At 57.6% G+C, this 19,055-nt stretch overlaps 1 protein-coding gene across 1 annotated transcript; it reads left to right on the top strand.

Moving 5' to 3' along the window:
* The first annotated feature begins 310 nt into the window (after positions 1-310).
* On the top strand, positions 311-18,352 carry KCNN3 (potassium calcium-activated channel subfamily N member 3). Its single transcript, XM_048289009.1, has 8 exons — positions 311-1,160; positions 4,063-4,158; positions 7,277-7,695; positions 11,305-11,446; positions 13,132-13,242; positions 14,509-14,636; positions 14,808-14,877; positions 15,317-18,352. The coding sequence occupies exons 1-8, from the start codon at positions 444-446 to the stop codon at positions 15,611-15,613; spliced, it is 1,980 nt and encodes a 659-aa protein (XP_048144966.1). The 5' UTR covers positions 311-443; the 3' UTR covers positions 15,614-18,352.
* The last annotated feature ends 703 nt before the right edge of the window (positions 18,353-19,055 follow it).

The raw sequence follows: 19,055 nt of genomic DNA on the forward strand, positions 1-19,055 counted from the left end.
CCCCAGAATGGGAACACCTGCTCCAGCTGCTGCTCGTAATCTCCAGCCTCTAAGAGGATTAAGGGGATTATATAAAAAGAGGGGAGATGCCCGTGCGGGCACTCAGTGGGTTAAACAGATGAGGGGTCGTTCGGGACTTGTCCGTCGGGGCGCACTGGTGCAACCCGGTGCACTACAAGTCCCGAACGACCCCGCAGAGATGCAGGAACCGGGGGTGTGATGGGGGGGGAGATACAAAGCGGGGAGCGGGCGGGGATGATGTCAGCCTGCGGGGAGCCCCAGCGTGGCCAATGGCGCTGCGGGGCCGGGCCAGCGGCAGCGGCGGGGGCGGTGGCGGCGGCGATAGCGGCGAGAGCACGGAGCCCATTCATGATCCAGCGAACGGGGCCGGTGGCAAGTAAAGCGGAACCGGTGCCCTGTAAAGCGGCGCCGGTACCGCCGTCATGGAGACATCGGGGCATCTCCACGATTCGGGCGTGGGGGACTTGGAGGAGGATGGTCGGTGTCCCTGCCCGTTACCGGGGGATGAACGGTCACCGCCGCCGCCCTCCGCGCTGCCGCCGCTCCAGCACAGCCTGTTGCACTCCTCGCCCGGGTCGTTACGGGCCCCTCCTCCTCCTCCCGCCGCCCCCGCCGCCCTCCACCCTTCCTCCCGCCACGGCAGCCAGCTCAACCTCGGCGACCACCCAGCGGGCTCTGGGGTGGCTAGCAGCAAACACCGGCAGCCCAGCCCCTTGGTTCATCGGCGGGACAGCAACCCCTTCACCGAGATTGCCATGAGCTCCTGCAAGTACAGCGGGGGGGTGATGAAGCCCCTCAGTCGACTCAGCGCATCCCGACGGAACCTCATCGAGGCCGAGCCGGAGGCACAACCCCTGCAGCTCTTTGGTGCCGGGGAACCGCCTGAAATTGTTGTCTCACGCGAGGACAACCATGCACCTGCCACCCACCGTCCCACCCGCCCGCCTGCCCGGCCAGCCCCCACCACCTTTGCCAAGGGGCCCAAGCGCAAGGCACAGAACATTGGCTACCGGCTTGGGCACCGCCGGGCACTGTTCGAGAAGAGGAAGCGCCTCAGCGACTACGCGCTCATCTTCGGCATGTTTGGCATTGTCGTCATGGTCATTGAGACCGAGCTCTCCTGGGGGCTCTACTCCAAGGTACCAACGGGGCCAGGGGTGTGTGTGTGTGGGGCTGGTGGCACCAGATGGTGCCTGGTGGGGTGAGCATGGAGCCATTTGCTTCATCTAGTATCCCATGGGATAAACATGGAGCTCTTTGGCCCATCTGGAGTGGAGCAGGGTCAGACAGGCTGGCTGGTGAGTGACAGGATGTTCCAGAGCTTTAGTACATGCCACAGCCACAGGTGTTGGACAGGGTGACCACCTGGCTGGAGGCGTGGGGGCTGTGTGCCGGTGGGTGCTCTATCGAGTCCTGCCCCATGCACTTGCAGCAGCAGGCACCGACCCACTGAGGTCTGTGGTGCCTGTTGCTGGCATGGCAGTGCACTCCTCAAAAACACTGTGCCCTCGGCGGTGCAGCAAAGCACCCCCTCCCTCCTCCGCCTCCTCCCCCACACCCTTTCCTGCCTTTTTTTTTCCATTTTTTTTTTGCAGGACAGTGTCTTTTATTTATAATTCTCCCCCCCACGTCCCTTCCAGCTCCTGCTCCCAGGCTGCGCTGGTTGGCAGCGATATGAATAACTCTTTGTATAGACATCTGTCATGTTATTTATATCTATCCAGAAAGGGGAAGGCATCAGCACCCCCACTAGCACCCATGGGCGTCAGCGGGACGGCACTGCTGAGGGGGCTGGGGTGCAGCCAGCGGGGGTCCCCATGCCATGGTGCCGCCAGTGGAGGGGAAGAAGCAGGGTGGGAAGGGGCTGCTCACCACTTCCTGCCATTATCCGGCATGGGCAGCGGGGAGGGCAGTGTGAGCAGAGGAGGTGGAGGAAGGGAGGCATGTTGCCGGGGTCCTGTGGGTTTGGGGAGCCCTGCTGCCTCCCCACAGAGGTGCCTCATGGGGCGGTTACTGAGCCCCGTCTTTCCATGGCTGCCAGGGTCAGTGGGTGTGTGGGGGCTGCGGGCAGCAGTTCCACTGCTCTGTCTGAGGCAGGGGCATGCCTTGGTGCCAAGCTGGCATCCCTGGCACCCTTGCTGAGAGAGAAAGATGCTTCAATGCCAGCACCTTTTTCTGGTGGTTCCCACTCCCCTTTGGCAGGAGCGAAGCCAAACCACCATCCCCCAACCTGCATCTCCTACCTGTTGAGTCGCAGCCGCCCTCACAGGCTCCACATGCCTGCATGCCTGCTGCCAGGGGGACTGTCCACTCTTACCAAGCTGCCAGCAGTACTGCTACTGTGCTCGCTGGCCCCACGACTCTGAGCTGCTGTGTCAGCTGGGGAAGACCCCATGAGTCAGCGCTGCTGCCATGCAGCAGCTGTGACACGCTGCTGCGCCCCTGCCCCGCTGTGACACAAACAATTGTGCCGACAGCCACAGGGTGCAGGAGAGTCCCTGGCTCCGGCCTCCGCAGGCCCTTGGCCAGATTTGCAGCAGCGAGCGACCGTGTATAAATCCCCCCACAACAGCCCCCGGTGAGAAACCAGCACTCACCAGCAGGGACATGACCATGAGTGTGGGAGTGCGTGTGATCAGGGCTGGCTGCCTCTGTGCATTTGGGGATGTCAGCACAGCTCCAACTCTGCCCCATGGCCCCAGCCACGCCACCTCATGCTCCCAGCCAGAGGGTGCCAGGGCTGAACTGGGAAGTGGCCAGGGTTTGCCTGCTCCCTGCCTGTCAATCGATTGTGGGCAGGACAGGGCCTCTCCTGCCCACAGGACAATATTGCTGCTTCCCACCACTTGTGCAGCACCACCAGAGTGAAGCATCCTGCCACCCACATGGTGGAACAGGACATGTGCCAGGGGTGCCAAGGTCTTGCCCCACTTCAGCCAAGACCCCATGTTGTTTGCTGCGAGCATGGGATCCAGGAATGGCTCCTCCTGACAGGTCTCTTCAGACCCAGCACTGGCAGGAGGCATTGGTAAACATAGTATGTAACACTTGCCAGGTGGGGCAGTGGGTGCCCGTGCATCAGGCAGGGTTTGTGTGCCTGGGAAGGGTCTTGCTAGAGCCACCTTGGCATGATGCTGCCTCAGAGTTTGCCTGTTAATAGCTAGTGTTTAGTCCCAGCACTTTTCTCAGCACCAGCCATTATATCCACACAATTGCACAGCCAGAGCCAAGTTGTTAACAATGCAGTGCCGCCTCCGCAGCAAATAGTCCCTTCTCTGCATGCAAACACCCTGTGGAGATGAGGAGCACTGGGGAGAGGGAGCCAAGCAAGGCTGAAGCCAGCCCAGCACGCTGGGGAGCCATGAGTGTGCCAGGTCTTAGCATGCCATGAGTGTGCCAGGCCTCACCATGCTGGGGCTCGGCATGCTGGGGATGGTGTGGAGGTGTGTAGTGCAGTAGTGAGGGGGTTGGTTTGGGAATAACACCTTGGTGAAGGGCTGCCAATGCCCTAGCATCAGTGGGGCTGGATTGTGGCTGGCACGCACGTGAGTTTACCAGTATCCAAAGGGAACAGTGACTCCTGCTTTTCCCAGTGGGGTTCTGGGGACCCACCAGTTCAGCCATCAGCGAATCAGGGGCTGGTTTAATTTACATAAGACTAAGCAGCAGGAGGGTCTAGTTAAATCATCTGTTTGGATACCATAACACTGGGCTCAGGCTAGACGGGGCCAGGGCACTGGCATCGCACATCTCAGAGGGGAGGCTGGGAACTGCACTCGGCAGAAGAGAATTAAAAAAGAGTTTTGGAGAGAGGGCATGTGGTGCTGGTGGTACCAGCGGTGCCAGTGATGCTGGTGGTACTTATGTGCCCTTAATACCATGCCAAGCTGCTTGGGGGGGAAGCTGAAGCAGCAAAAGTGCTATTGAGGACAGGGACAGCAGGTGTTGGGGGGCAGCATCTTCTTTGGGGTGTGGAGTCCAGTGCCAGCAGAGTCCCACAGCTGTGTACCTCCTAATGCCTTCCCTGCTTTCACCCTGCAGGACTCCATGTTCTCCCTGGCCCTGAAATGCCTTATAAGCCTCTCCACCGTCATCCTGCTGGGCCTCATTATCGCCTATCACACACGGGAGGTGCAGGTAGGTCCTGGCATCACCAGTGCCTAGCAAGGGGCTGCTGTGGGGTTTGCCAACCACCTGGGTGGGACACAGTACCTGAGCTCACATCCTGCTCCATCCTGGAGACTCCTTCCTCTTTGTCAGGGTCTTGGGGGGCAGTGAGGATTCTTGGGGGGCAGTCAGACCAGGCACCAAGGGGGTCTGTCTGGGCCCCGGGTGCCTGGCAGATTTGCTGGTGGCTTGGGGAGACTGTAGCCAGGAATGGCTCAGACCAGTCAAAGTGCCAAGAAAAGCCATGAAATCCTTTTCTAATCAGGGCTGCACACTCTCTTCCTCCCTGGGAAGTTAAAGGACTCCTAGTTTTTTCCAGGAAGGCTGTGCTTCCCTGTGCGACCTAGCTTTGGCACAATGCCAGCCTGTTTTGGGCACGGGAGGAATGAATCACCAGTCAGGAGAAGGAGCATCCTGGGAAGGGATGTCAAAGCCCCTGGCCCTGAGTGCACCATAATCCCACCTTGTCCCTCCTGGGGCTGGGGGACTGAGGGGTTTTGCTGGCAGCAGCATCCCACTCCCTGCCTGCCTCCGTCCGGGCAGCCCCCAGTCCAGCTCAGCCTGCCTGCATGGGGACCAAGCCTGGGGGTGAGGTACTCAAGGCAAATATTTGAGAGCTCTGGTTCTTGCTGGAATAATATTTACCCTGGGATGACGGTGGTTGGGGTCAGCCGGGCGAGCCGTGCCCCTGGTGCTCAGTGTTTCCTCCGCTTGTTGTTCCTGGCAGTGGGTTGTGCAAACACAACATCCACCCAGGCGACACACAGGTCATCCCACCTCTCCTGCCTTGACCAGAGCCAAAGTCCCACTGCTGTCCCTCTGCACATGGGGACTGAACCTCACCATGGTCCTGGCTGCTCTGCCAGGCCAGTTACACTGTCAAGACAGGGAATTAGATGAATTTGACTTGATCTGCTCCAAAGGAAGTTGTGCTGGCTGCTGGTTGCCCTATGTGTTATAAAGTGTTCTGAAGGACTTGTTGATAATCCAGCTGAATGGAATGGGGCTGCCAGAGCTGTAAATCCTCAACTTCTTGTACCTCTCAGCCAAGGTGGGGAACTGTGCTCCCTGGCCATGGCACTTGTCAGACCTCCCAGCCTCTGGGAAACAATGACTTCAGCCTCTTCCCTCAGGATTCCCTCTTCCTCTCTTGTCCAGAGCAGCTGTGGCTGCCCCATCCCTGGAAGTGTTCAAGGCCAGGTTGGACGGGGCTTGGAGCAATGTGGTCTAGTGGAAGGTGTCCCTGCCCATGAAAGGGGTTGGAATAAGATGAGATTTAAGGTCCTGTTCAACCCAAACCAGTCTGTGATTCTATCATCCTACTAATTGTGTTAATTAGTCCTTTGGGATACTTGAGGGTCTTCCTGTGCCTCAGTTTCTCTGCTATCCTCTGCCAGCACCACACTATCATCACAACATGTGAAGGACAGCAGTGCTGGCAATGCTGCCATCTCCTGCCAAGGTGTTTTGGGGGGGCAGAGACCCCTTGTCCCTGTACTTGGAGTGCCTGGGGCTGTTTACACTTTTGGTGAAACTTTAGTCCCCATGAGGTGTCTTGGTAGCTTTCCTTGGGCTTTGTTTGTCCGGAGATGTGGTGGCTGACACTCTTGTTCCTTCCCCTGCTGGAGCCAGTGATGCTGGATATGTCGGGGAATGCCCCCTTGGGTACCACCGAACCACACTAGGTTTCCATGGAAACCCATATTGATGCTTTACAGGTACAGAACTGAGAGGGGCTGGCTCAGGGGAATCCTGCCCAAATCCTCTCTTGCTCCTTCCCTTCCCTGGCTTATGGCAACCCCCCACCATGCAGTCAAAAGGCTCCTGCCTTTTCCCTCTTGCTAATTTGTTTATTTTAACACCCTTTTCCAGGAAGGAATAGGCTGTCAGCTTGCTAAATGCCTGAGGATCTCCCTTGACAGCTTGGAGCATTTTTGTAAACAATTTCTCAAACAAAGCAGCTAAAAGGAGCAGAGTTTTCCCTACAGAAAGGGAGGTGGCTGGGACAGCCACTCCATGAGTCAGTCCTGGTGGCTCCTGCCATCCCCAGGGAGAGCCCCAAGTGCTGTGCCATGCCAGCAAGGCGGCTGGCACAGGTGCACTGAGGCCTCTGGCAGGGCAGGAGGGTTGTTCCTGGGCTCAGTGCCAGCTGGGGCCATGCTCCCCACCCACCAGTCATCCGCTGCCCTGGCTGTGTGCAGCCCCGGATCAGTGAGCAAGCCAGCATCGTTTCATGCTTGCAGGGTTGGGGACGTGGACAGTAGCACCGGCTGCCACATCCCCCTTGGATCCCTTCCTGGTGGCTTCTTTGCCAAGTGCTGCTTGCAGAGAGGCCCTGAGCACATCCCTGCTGCTGTGGGTGATACTGGTGTCCCCACCACACCAGGGAGAAGCCGATGGCAGCCTCAGGACAGCCCTGCCGAGGCAGGAGAGGGTGGGTGACTCCCAGGGCTCTGACAGCATCCCAGAGAGGCCAACTGAGCTGCCATCTCCCCAGCTCCTGCAGAGACCCCAACTCCATCACTGATGATGGGAGAGGAGCTGGTGTACCCAGGATGAACTGTCAGTTGCCATGACAACTGGATCCCATCTCCGCCGGCAGCTGGATGCTCTCGCTGTGGCGTTCACTCCCCAGAAATTGCCCTGGCACCCAGGTGACTGTCAGTGAAATCAGTGCAGCACCAGGAGCACAGGGGCTGGGGTGGCTCATGCTGGTGCTCTGTGGCACCACGGCTTGCCCATCTCCGTGGCCTGGGTGAGGGGGACATTTTGGGAGGTGGGCTCCTGCCAGACAGAGTTTGAGTGAGCTGTCCCCATGCTGTGCCTGGGTGTGTGCTCTGGGCACCTTAAAGCTTTTGGTGTCCCCTGCAACGTGGCCATGCCCAACACACTTTAGCAGGGCAGCAGAGAGGTTGGTGGTGGCTCATTCCCACATTTTTCTTCTCCGTCCATCCCCAGCACTCCTGGATAAGCCACATCCAGCTGCTTTTGGCTCTGGTGTCAGACCCCCACTGTCTATGGAGGGAGGGATCCCAGTGGGCAAGTTGTCTGGGGCCACTAGTAATCGTGTGGTTTTGCATCTTGGTAGCTCTTTGTGATCGACAACGGAGCTGACGACTGGCGGATAGCGATGACCTATGAGCGCATCCTCTACATCAGCCTGGAGATGCTGGTTTGTGCCATACACCCCATCCCTGGGGAGTACAAATTCTTCTGGACAGCTCGCCTGGCTTTCTCCTACACACCTTCTCGGGCAGAGGCTGATGTGGACATCATCCTGTCCATCCCCATGTTCCTGCGCCTCTACCTGATTGCTCGGGTGATGCTGCTGCACAGCAAGCTCTTCACTGATGCCTCCTCACGCAGCATTGGGGCACTCAACAAGATTAACTTCAACACCCGCTTCGTCATGAAGACACTCATGACCATCTGCCCTGGGACAGTGCTGCTGGTCTTCAGCATTTCCCTCTGGATCATTGCTGCATGGACAGTCCGTGTGTGTGAGAGGTGAGAGGGGTTTAGGATGCACTGGAATTGGGGTGCTTTGGGATTCACAGTGGTTTGGCATGAGCAATGGTTTGGGGTATGTGGCAGTTCAGGATGCTCGGCAGTTCAGGATGCTCGGCAGTTCAAGATGCTCAACAGTTTGGAATGCTTGGTGGTTTGGAATGCTCGGCAGTTCAGGACAGCACAACAAGCAGCAGTTTGGGATGTGCAGAGGTTTGGGATGCTCCATGGTTCAAGATGTGCAATGGTTCAGGATGTGCATGATGATGTGCAGTGGTTCTGGATGCTCAGCAGTTTGTGATTCAGGATTCATGGCAGTTTGGGATGCTCAATGGAGATGTGGTGTCCCAACACCCAGCCGGAGGGATGCAGGGCTCTGGAGCCTCGGCAGCCACGGGTTCCCTCCACTGAGCCCTGTTGTTATCAGATGATAAACTGTCTACACAGGCAGGAAGCAGAGCAGGGTCAGCCCTGTCCTCACAGTGCAGTACCTGGGCCAGGCAGGGTCCTCGTACAAGGGGACAGTGTGTGGTGCCAGAAGCCCCAGGAGCACAGGTGGGGGACATGGAGAATGGTGGGAGCCTGGGGGGCTGTGTATGGGGAGAGGCCAGAGGTGCTGATGGTGAGTGACAGGGCCTGGCTCAGGCTCCAGCATCACTGAAACTGACTGCCATGACAACACTGCGGTGACAAACCCACAGCCTGATGGCATGATGCCAGCATCGGCGTGCTCAGCACCGGGGTTGCTGTGGCGACCGGCCTGGTGGGTATCACTGCACCTCCATCTCTCAGGGACCTGCCACCACTCTTTGTCTACTGAAGGAACCAGGGGGCTGCGCTGGTGGCATCCCAGTGCTGTGCCAGAAGGTTTTCTCCACAGCCACAGTGCAAGGTGCCAGCAGCACCTGGGGCAGGGAGGGCAGGTCCTCCACAAGCTGTCCTTTTGTGGCAGCTTTGTGTCATCCTTGGAACTAAGGATGGAACTAACTTGGTGGGATCACACCAGCTGGCACCCCAGGGTTACCTGGGACACCCAGATTGCTTGCAAAGTGAGAGGAAGGCCACCCCTCCTCTTCCCCAGGGTGGGACCCATTGCTCTGGTCATGCTGCAAAGGGGCATTAGGGCAGCTGTAAGTGCTGCAGCAGTGGTGTGGGATGGCACACTGAGATTTTATGAGCTTTTACTGGCTGTGTTTGCCTTCCTGCCTCCCTTAATGATGCTCTCCTTATGAGCTGGATCCTCAGGCACTACCTAATTGTGTTTGAGAAATTGTGGTTTATGCCTCCTAAACAGGGAGCAGGCAGACAGGCACCCAGGACATACACGGGAGGGTAATCCCACACCTGGTGAGGCTTAGGCTGGAAAATGCAATTAAGAACTATTAGAAACAAAAAAACCCAGAAATTCTGCCGACAAGGCACTGCAGATCATCAGCACCGCAGTTGCCATCACCTCCCTCTATGTACAGAGTGGCAGAAGCGAACCCAGGTGGGCTGGAGATGCGTCAGTCCTGGGGGATGCAGGACTGGGGGAACGCAGAACCCCTGGGACATGCTCCATGCGTGAGGGATGCAACACCCCTTGTGCGTACACCAGCCCTGGGGCTCACACAGCTCCCACAACGGCTACCCCGGATGTGTCCCCCTGTGCACACCGATGTCACTGGCACTGGAAACCAATTTGCTGTGGTTTGCAGGACCATTCCCAACCAGCACCCGCTGGGGCCAGGCAGCTTAGAGGTGGCTGTGCCTCTCCGAGACATGGTCCTCGGGCTGGGGTGGCACGGCCGTGGCACGTCTCCTCGGCACTGTGGTCTCCAGTGTCTGTGGGCGCAGCATCCTCCCGTGCGCGCCGCGGGGCCGCACCTCTCCGAAGGCAGAGAGTCGCTTAGCAACCTCGCCCGCTCGCCCGGCCACCGCACCGCCGCCCGCGGTGCCTGCGCTGCCGCCAGCGCTGCCGGGGCTGCCCGCCGACGGCGCGCACGGGGGCTCGCACGTGTGCCTGGGCGAGTGCCTGGGCGTGCAGCCAGCCCGCTCCCGGACGGGGCTGCAGCCAGCCCCGAGCACCGGCTGCGGCTGCCCGAAGCGATGGGGTCGGTTCAGCCGGGATGGTGCTACCACAGTGGCATGGCGTGGCAATAGGGTGATGCTCGCAGCCGCCACAGTTGTGAGGGTGGCCATGGCCTTAGTGGGGGCGGGCGGACAACGGGACAACAGAAAGTGGTGCTGGGGTCTGACTGATTGCAGCAACCCTTGGCATAAGCAGGTGGCCCCTCTTCCTGCCCACACCAGCTGTGGCACATGCCAGCCCCTCTTGCTCAAAGTGCTGCTCAGAAGAGTAAATGCCCCTCTGTCCAGTAGGCCTGTAACTCCCTTGTCCAGCATGATGCTCTCGGGGTTGTCCCCTCAGGACATTCCATCCTGCGGGATGAGGTGGGCTCAGCTCTCCTCAGGAGAGTACACTGGCCGGGATAAGCGTGCATGCCCCACTGCTGGCGCTGGAGTTTTGGGGAGCTCCACTGTGCTTATGGGCTCTAGCTCCCCTGGCCAACCCTGCCCAGAGTGAGTCTCACCATGGCTGAGGGTGCTTTCTCCTGAACCAGGATTTCATTTGAGTCTCCAGTTGAGGGAAAAACATTTCAGAAGAGGAGAAAACCCAACTGCTCTGCGAGTGATGATCTTGGAGCCGGGATTGCCAAAAGCTCCATCTGTTTTCCCTCTCTGGATTCTGTGAAGAGGCTGGGAGAAGCCTGCCAGGGAGGCAGGAGAACAACCATCCTGTTGATAGTGGGGTAAAGGCACTGCCTGCCCCTGCCAACTTAGGGCTGAGTCCCACTGCAGACTGGGCCAGGCTCTGCTCCGCTGCCAGGAGTCGGCACCGCATCCCTCAGGAAACGTACCTGCATGGTTTGGCTGTGCTTGCGCCAGCCCTGGGGAGCTGGAGGCAGCTGGGGCCCCTGGTTGCGTGTTTGCTGGAGGAGCCACAGCCAATGTCTGAGACAGCCGGAGTGGTCATTGACCTCACATCTCAGCAGGGACCTGGAAAATTTGCAGCATTCCCAAAGCTGCAGCCACTCCACATGTGCTGTGTCTTGAGCGTGTGAGCTGTTCCCCTGTTCCTGAAAGCCAAACACATGCCAGAGGCTCGACAGGATCCATCCCTAGAAGTTCTGCTGGGGCTGCTGACAGTACAGTCTTCTGGAGCTGCACAGCCCAGGCTGCAGCACCAGCAAGATGCAGGCGAGGATGCCCACGGTGGGCTGCTGTGGTCAGGGGCTTTGCAGAGCCACAGCTCTTTCTCCCATCAGCCAGTTCTCACTGCAGCAGCACATGACACTGGGGACACCCGACAGGACTGGGATGTGGTGACAGGCCTGACTGAAAGCAGAAGCCCTTTCCACTGAGTTTTTGCTCTCATTTTGTCCATGCGGGTTTTCCAGTGCCAGAAATTGTGCAACCACTGCTACTATGGCACATCCCACTGTATTGTTAATCCTGTACCCTGTGCACAGCCCGCGCTGGGGAAGCCATGGTGCCCAGGTACCCCCATTTCTGCCACATCCATCCCTGTCCCCTGCTGTGACACTGATGTCCGTGTCTCCTTGGCAGGTACCATGACCAGCAGGATGTAACCAGCAACTTCCTGGGTGCCATGTGGCTCATCTCCATCACCTTCCTCTCCATTGGCTATGGTGACATGGTCCCACACACCTACTGTGGGAAGGGAGTCTGCCTGCTCACTGGCATCATGGTAAGGGCCATGCCAAGCTGGTTGTCCATCCTGTGGGCTCTGCCTGTCTCCATTGCAGAGGCAGGGCCACTGGATTTTACGGGGACCTGTTTCCCACCTGTTTTGTCCACGTACAAGGCCTAATGGCTTCAGGTCTGAGGTCTCATAGCCTGGAAGTTGATAGAGTTGTCTCGGCTGATGAATTTCAGGTGGATTTGGACCCACATTCAGTAAGGTAGGAGGCCCTTGGTGGAGTCCCTGGTGGATGTCACCAGGGAGCAGAAGGGCACCTGAGTATCCCTTGGCCATCCGGTCCATACCATCTGGCTTCCATTGCTCATCTGCCATGGCTTCCTTTCCTTCTGGCCAAAAGGTCACCATTCTCCAGGGCCTCCAGCATACCTGCCCCAAGGCGCTGATGAGATCTCCTGGCTTGTGGAACTTTCTAGCCCAGGCTGCTGAAGGAGCAGCTGGGGGCCCTGTGGTCACAGCTCCTCCACAGATCCACCCCAGCCATCAGCACCCTGGCTCTGCCTGCCTCAGCTCCAGGCCCTGGGGATGGAGCCATCCCTCCTCCCAGCTAGGGCAGCCCGAGCTGACACCCCATGAGTACCATCAGCTGTGGAGGCTCCACCAAGGGGTATTAATTCTGTATTATCTGCAAGTCCTTGATCAGTCTTGGATGAGGTCAGATGCAGCAAGGCTGCTGTTAGTGGTGGGAGCCAAGCAAAGGAGAAAATCCCTGTGGATGGGGTGATGCAGCAATTGCCAGCAGAGGAGAAGCTGCTGGCTCAGCCGAGGGGATTCCGGTGCTGCAGGCTCCCAGAGCTCTTCCCTAACCAGTGGTTACTTTGAAGTGAGACACCATCTGGCAAAGTGTCCCCCCACACCCAGCACAGCCCCCCCACCCCTGGGAACGGAGACACTCGTGTCCACTGGAGCTGGAGGCTTTGCTGGGCTTCCCCACTCCCAGCACCAGGGGTGGTCGCCCTGCCAGGAACAGGGAGGTGGCGGGAGTTGAGAGTGTGCAGCAGGACCTTTGAGGATGCTGAAGGATTCAGCTCAGGGTATGAGGTTAATTAATGACTCTTTATTAAATTAAGGAGAGCTTGCCAGGCTGACAGCACTCTGCCAGAGCGCTAGGGGGAAGCGACTCAGCTGGTAGGAGCAGCAGCAGGCAGAGCTCAGGAGCACAGCATGGAGGCTCTGCAAAGAGCACCTTGGCACAAATGTGCACTGGAGATGATGGCTGCCACACAGATCTGGCCCTGATTGCTGGGATAAGCGAGTTCCCAGCTAGTGCAGTTGGGATGCACGGCAGTTTGAAGGGTCCTGATTTGGAGCCTCTTCTCTGCTCTCACCCATGTCGCCTGTTGCTTCCCCACTGCTCTCCCACTCCAGACCTCTCTTGGGAGTGGAGGGCTCCCCATCTCACAGGGCACTGGCACGGGGCAGATCTCTGGCCCACAGTGGCACAGGCTCACCACTGACCACTGCTGACCTTGTTAATAGCCCTGGCCTCTGCCATTAGTTACACAGCCTATCATCAGCCACTCAAGGACATCCAGGCTCTGTAATATCTCCTTGTTAGGATAATGGGGAGGACATGTAGCTTTAGTTAATTAGTGGATTGCAAGGATGAGGGTGGGAGTGCTGGTGTTACAAGAAGATAACAAACTGTTTCCCCAACTGATGTCCCTGCACAGGGTGCTGGATGTACAGCACTGGTGGTGGCTGTGGTGGCCAGGAAGCTGGAGCTCACCAAAGCTGAGAAGCACGTCCACAACTTCATGATGGATACACAACTGACAAAGCGGGTAAGGTGCCATGGGGGACAGCAGGAGTGGGGGCCATGTTGTGTGCCAGGAGCTGGGGATTTGGGCTACCATGGCAGGAGGAAGGTGTAAGCACCTCTGGATCCTGTGGGTACCACAGTGGAAGAAGGTGGAAGCATCTCTGAGTGAGGGTACAACAGGAGAGGAAGGTGTTGGCATCTTTGGATGTGGGTCCTGCAGGTACCGCTGCTGAGGATGTTGTCCAAGTGCTGTGGATGCAGCACAGGCACAAGTGTTACGCTGAGACAAAGAGCACCAGTTCTGTTGCAGGGATTTAGGTGACACTCCCTCTAGGAGCATACTCCCTCCTCTTCCAGAGCATGATCTCACTTCTCTTGGTGTCAGGAAGAAAACTGGATGTCAGTGATTAAGTGCCCACTACAGATAAGAACCACATGGTGAGGCTCCCCTGAGGAGGGACCCAGAGCCTGCAGTGGGGCATCCATGGGGTCACTGTCATACAGGGTCTGGTGTCACATCCCTGGTAGCCTGCGGGAGCTGCAGGAAGTCTCTGGTCTCGGCAGCTTTGTCATGGCAAAGCATTGGCAAACCAACAGTGGCGTGTCATATAATGGGCTCTGCACACTAGAATATGTTTTAGAGGGTATGGTGGCAAAATGAGCATCAGTGCAGCCCTTGGAAAGGAAACCAGTGGTGGTATGCAACCAGGGCACCCACTTCACCCCAGAGAGCAGAGCCCCAGACAGAGCCCTGACACCCCAGGAATAGTCAGGACCTTGGTGTGACCGGGCTGGGAAAGCAAAACAGCTGGTCAGCCCCACTCCACTGGCCATTGATATGGATCTGCAGGCTCCATGCCAGGCAGACGACAGCCGGTTCCTCCTGGAACGAGCAGCAGAGCTGCGGTTTAGCTGGGGAGTCTGCGGAGTCACGTCCCAGTGCCAGCAGCACAACTGGGACCTGCCGAGAGGGCAGATGGGTGCAGGAATCAAGAAAAACTTGGGGATTTTTTTTTCTTGAGGCTTTGTGTGTAGGCAAAGAGCCAGGTGCTGGAGCATGAGTGCAGAGTAGGATGGGGATGTGGGTGCTCTGCCTTCTCTTTCTCCTGCTTGAGCTGCCCATCATCGCTTGCAACAGTCCAGGACACCGTGCGGGTGCAAAGCCGAGCGCCTCACGCCAGCTGGGGCAGGTCAAGTGCTCTTGCAACACTGGTTCACAGCAGAGCCAGACCAGTGTCTCTGTGAAATCTCACATGGCTGGTGACCTGCAGCAACTCTTCCTTTTCAGATCAAGAACGCAGCAGCCAACGTCCTGCGGGAAACATGGCTTATCTACAAGCACACCAAGCTGCTGAAGAAGATCGACCATGCTAAAGTCAGGAAGCACCAGAGGAAGTTCCTACAAGCCATCCACCAGTAAGAGGCTGTGCGGTGGGCTGGGGGCAAACTGAGCTCCAGATAAACCAGGATCCTGTCCCTGGCAGGGGTGTGGGGACAGTTTTCCATTGCCTGGGATGCAGGCAGGTCTCCAGATGCACTGTGAAACAGGGGAGGGAGTACAGCCATGTGCTCTTTCCTTCTCCCCAGGTTACGGAGCGTGAAGATGGAGCAGAGGAAGCTGAGTGACCAAGCCAACACCCTTGTCGACCTCTCGAAGGCAAGTCCCACAGGGACCCTGGGGCTTGGCCAGACTACCTGAGTGTTTTTCTTCACTCGGAAAAACTAAAGCAGCCTGGCTGACCTCAAAATGCTCCGACTCAGTAAATGTCAGCAAGGAATAGCTGCTATGGGGCAGCTGCCCTTGCAAAGCAGGAGGAAATGCACGTACATGAGCCAGGGGTTCCCTGCAACCCTTTTTGCAAGGGATACCACTTCTCAGCAGCACAGGGCCAGCAGAGCTTCCTTGCTTTGATGGCCAAGCATGAGCAAAACTGCAGTCACAGAACCCTTGGAGGGGCTGCAACCTGGGGCGGGCTGAGATGGGGCAGCTCTCAGGGCAGAAAGGGGTAAAGGAATGAGCTCTGCCAGCAGCAGCAGCACTAACCCCTCCAGCCATGGTGCTAACCCTGCCACTGTCCCCTGTGTCCCCTCCCCAGATGCAGAACGTGATGTACGACCTCATCACCGAGCTAAATGACCGCAGTGAGGACCTGGAAAAGCAGATCAGTGGCCTGGAATCCAAGCTGGAGCAGCTCAGTGCCAGCTTCAACTCCCTGCCCCTGCTGATGGCCGACATGCTGCGCCAGCAGCAGCAGCGCCTGCTTGCCGCCGTCCTGGAGGCCCGGGGGGTCAGCGTGCCGGTGGGCACCCCCCAAACACCTCTCTCTGAGAGCCCCATTGGGGTCAGCTCCACCTCCTTCCCCACCCCTTACACGAGCTCAAGCAGCTGCTAAAATGCAGCCCCTCAACCCCACTGTGGACAGGGGAAGCATTTCCACACAGATCATGAGGTCTCTGTGAACTTTCTTCTGGTCCTTGAACCGCTGCAGGACCCTTCAGCTGGAGCCAGTGGGACCAGCAGTGCCGAGCAATGCTCGGAGCTTTGCCAACGCCTTGGTATCGGGAATTGCATCCCCATTCAGGTGCCTCTACACGTGGTGAAGGAAGGGGACAGAAGGTGATGCCTCGGGCCAGCCTGTGCTGCGGCATCCAGTGGCAGACGGAAAACCCACGCTCAATCTCAGGTCTTCACATTTGAAAAAACAAAACAAAACAAAACAAAACACCAAGTCAGAAGCACTGAAGCAACGGAGACACCGGAGGGAGAGTTTATCTCCCTGGGGCACTCCCCTTGCCCCCTGCCCCTCTCACCATTGCCTAACCTCACCAGGCAGATGCCAATGTGGGAGGTTCCTTATGCAGGCTCTGGCTGACGCTGCCTATGCTCCCTGCCATCCCATCTCCTTGCCAGGACCCACAGGACAGCCCCTTCACATTGACAGCTGGGTGACAATGTCTGGCTGTAACCTTCCTGGGGAGTTCTCTGGAGCTGTGAGTGTTTTCTACCCAGGGAAGAGCAATGGACACTTCTTCTTTCTGGTCCTTAGTGTCATATCCTGCCTGGAGACACATGCCAGAGCCAGGAAAGCAGTGCCTACAGCGTGCAGGGCCACGCACGGGCTGCCCCAGCCAATGTGTTGGTGGCCAGTGATGGGGCTGGCAGGCCAGCCCGGGCGCTGGGGGGGTCTCCAGGTGCTCACATCACTGCCTGCTGGGAGCCTCTCAGCATTTTGCAAAGCCAGTGGGCTCTTTGCAGCAGTCTCAGAAGTGCTGGATGAAACACCTCACCAGCTCCAACCACCTCCACTTGTGCTGGGAACACAACTGGGCTCCCTGCCTGAGCCCAGTTGGCAGTGTCAAATCCACCAGGATCAAGCAGGAGCTCATTGGCAAGTGATGTGGTAGCAGGGGCAGGTGCTTCATCTGTTTAAAACAAAGCCCATCGCCTTCATGCCACTTCTGCTGGGTTTGGTGGAGGGCAGCAGCACTCTCTGGCAGCATCTTGGCGATGGCAGTGCTGCCCATGCCTGCCAAAGTGCAGCATCTCAGACTCCGTTATAGTTTTTGCTGGTGTGCAGCTTCCTGAGGTACCCTTGGCATCACTTGGCTGCTTCTGGAACCAGCCACTTTCTGTTTTTCTTTCACTATTTCTCCCTTTTTCCTCCTCAGTTCTTCCCCAGTGTCGTGTTCTGGCTTTCCTGGATCCTTGCATGGAGCCGTGCGAGGCTCCGACTTTGGGGTTCGTGTTTGCTGCTTTCCATGAAAACTCAGCAGAGAATATTTATATATTTTTAAACAGATGAAGTAACCATGTAATTACTCTGCAATATTAATTACACCTCACCCAGCAGTGTCAGTAATTGTAATCAGCCACTGTGTTACTCCAGGTATACTCAGCCTGTAATGTTCCCCTTTGTAACTTTTTCCTGTCCATAAATAATGCTGGATTTTGTGCGCATATAGGGGCAGAGACACACCATCCTCCTGCACCGCCACCCCTACACCCCCAGTGCCGAAGAATTTCTTTGCTGCCAGTGGTGTGAGGTGGTTTCACACCTCCTTGTGCCCTGCAGTTAGAGTTACGTGGAAAATAAGCAGTAGTTAGTGAGGAGTGCTGCCCCCACGCTGGCCCTAGGAGGAGGAGGAGGAGGAGGAGGAGGAGGAAGAAGGCTGTAAGGCAACAGCAGGAGTACTGCAAAATGAGCTGCCTGTGCTGCAGATGTGCTGGTAGCAGGGGACCGAACACGGGCATCCCTGTTGCCTTCAGGTAGGCATGTGCCCGTTGCTACTGGTCCTTGGCCAGTAGGACATGTTCGGCTTCTGGGAATGAGCTGCTCTTCCAAGCTCTTGTAATTAGTGTCCTTGATATCCCGTGGGTGGCTGGGAATTCACTGCTGCCTTGGCAGCCCCCCATGATCTATTCCTAGCCCAGCTGCTGCTCCCTGTATGCCTCTGGGTGTCTCCCTGTCCATCTTGCCCAGCAGAAGCTCCTGCTCATCTCGGTCAGGAGGTTCCCAGCACAGCAATGGAGAAAATGTTAGAAATTCTGAGAAAGAGCCTGAAATGCAGCATTTTCCCTGGCCTGCAGGCAGCTAGTGGAGAAAAATGCTTTCTGGGCCTCAGAGAAGAGCAAACTGCCCATGGCATGGGGCTGTGCGTGGGGCAAGGTGCGAAGACGTGTCCTGGGGCATCAGAGAGCCAGAGGAAGTGTTGATCGTCAAAGATCAATATTGCCAGCAGGAACCCAGGAACCTCCCTACAGGCTCATGATCAAGTTTGGGAAATCCAACCAAGTGAGACAAGAGCAGGCACTGTCAGCTTGCAGGCCCCAAGGCTGGAGGTGGCAAGGAGCACGGCGAGAGTGTTGGAATTGCAACTGGAGCAAGAGATCCTTGTTCTGGGGCAGAGCAGCTGCTGCTGCAGTGGGATTTCGATTCCTGTGCACCCCACAACCTCCCTCCCCTGGCCTCACCTCAGCACAACCTGCACAACCTGCAACAACCCTTCTGCCTGGGACTTGGCAGCCCAGTGTCTGCACCCTATGCCCTGCACCTTGCACCCTACACAACCCCACACACTTATCCCGCCCCCTGCACCCCCCATTCCACACCCCTGAATCCCCATCCCAACCCCAGAGCCCCCATCCCACCCCGTGCAGCCCATGCAACCCACAGCACCCACCCCACACCCCACCCCCTGCACCCCTGTATTTCACCCACACCCCTGCCAGTTCTTCAGCACTGGTGCCAGTAGCCATGATCCATCACCCTGGGCACCCTACACAGTGGCCAGCACCGACACTAACCCCCCTCCAGCCCCGCTGCCAGGACTGCAGAGCCACCCCGAGGCCACGGTGAGGGCAGGCGTGGTGGGGAGCCCCCAGTGCCATCCAGCCCGGCGCGCCCACCCAGAGCTGCTGCCCTGCTCCCTGACGGCAGCTCTTGGTCACCAGCAGCCTGGGCTGGCACGGCTCCAGTAAACAGCTCCAGTAAATGCTCCCCAGCCAGTCCTATCCACACACCTGAGATCATCACTTTGGATACCCTAAGGGACAGAGAGAAGAGCTGAGATCGGCTACCAAGGTGGAGGAACAGCACAAGAGGAAAATCGCAAAGAGATGCCAACCTCCTGCAGCTGGGAAGCATCTGACCCCACACTCCAATGGGGCCAATCCCCAATGTCCCTCCAGGACTCACCTAACCCAGCCAGTCCCATTTTTGGCAGTCTTGGGGGCTTTTTTTGCTCCACGACTCTCCTTCCTGCGCCGCCTGCAAGGAACTATCCTAGAAATACCAGAAAAATTCAACGGTCTCTCTGCAAACTCATGGATGTTTC

The sequence above is a fragment of the Corvus hawaiiensis genome, chromosome 29, assembly GCF_020740725.1.
Source record: "Corvus hawaiiensis isolate bCorHaw1 chromosome 29, bCorHaw1.pri.cur, whole genome shotgun sequence".
NCBI classification, from domain to species: Eukaryota; Metazoa; Chordata; class Aves; order Passeriformes; family Corvidae; genus Corvus; species Corvus hawaiiensis.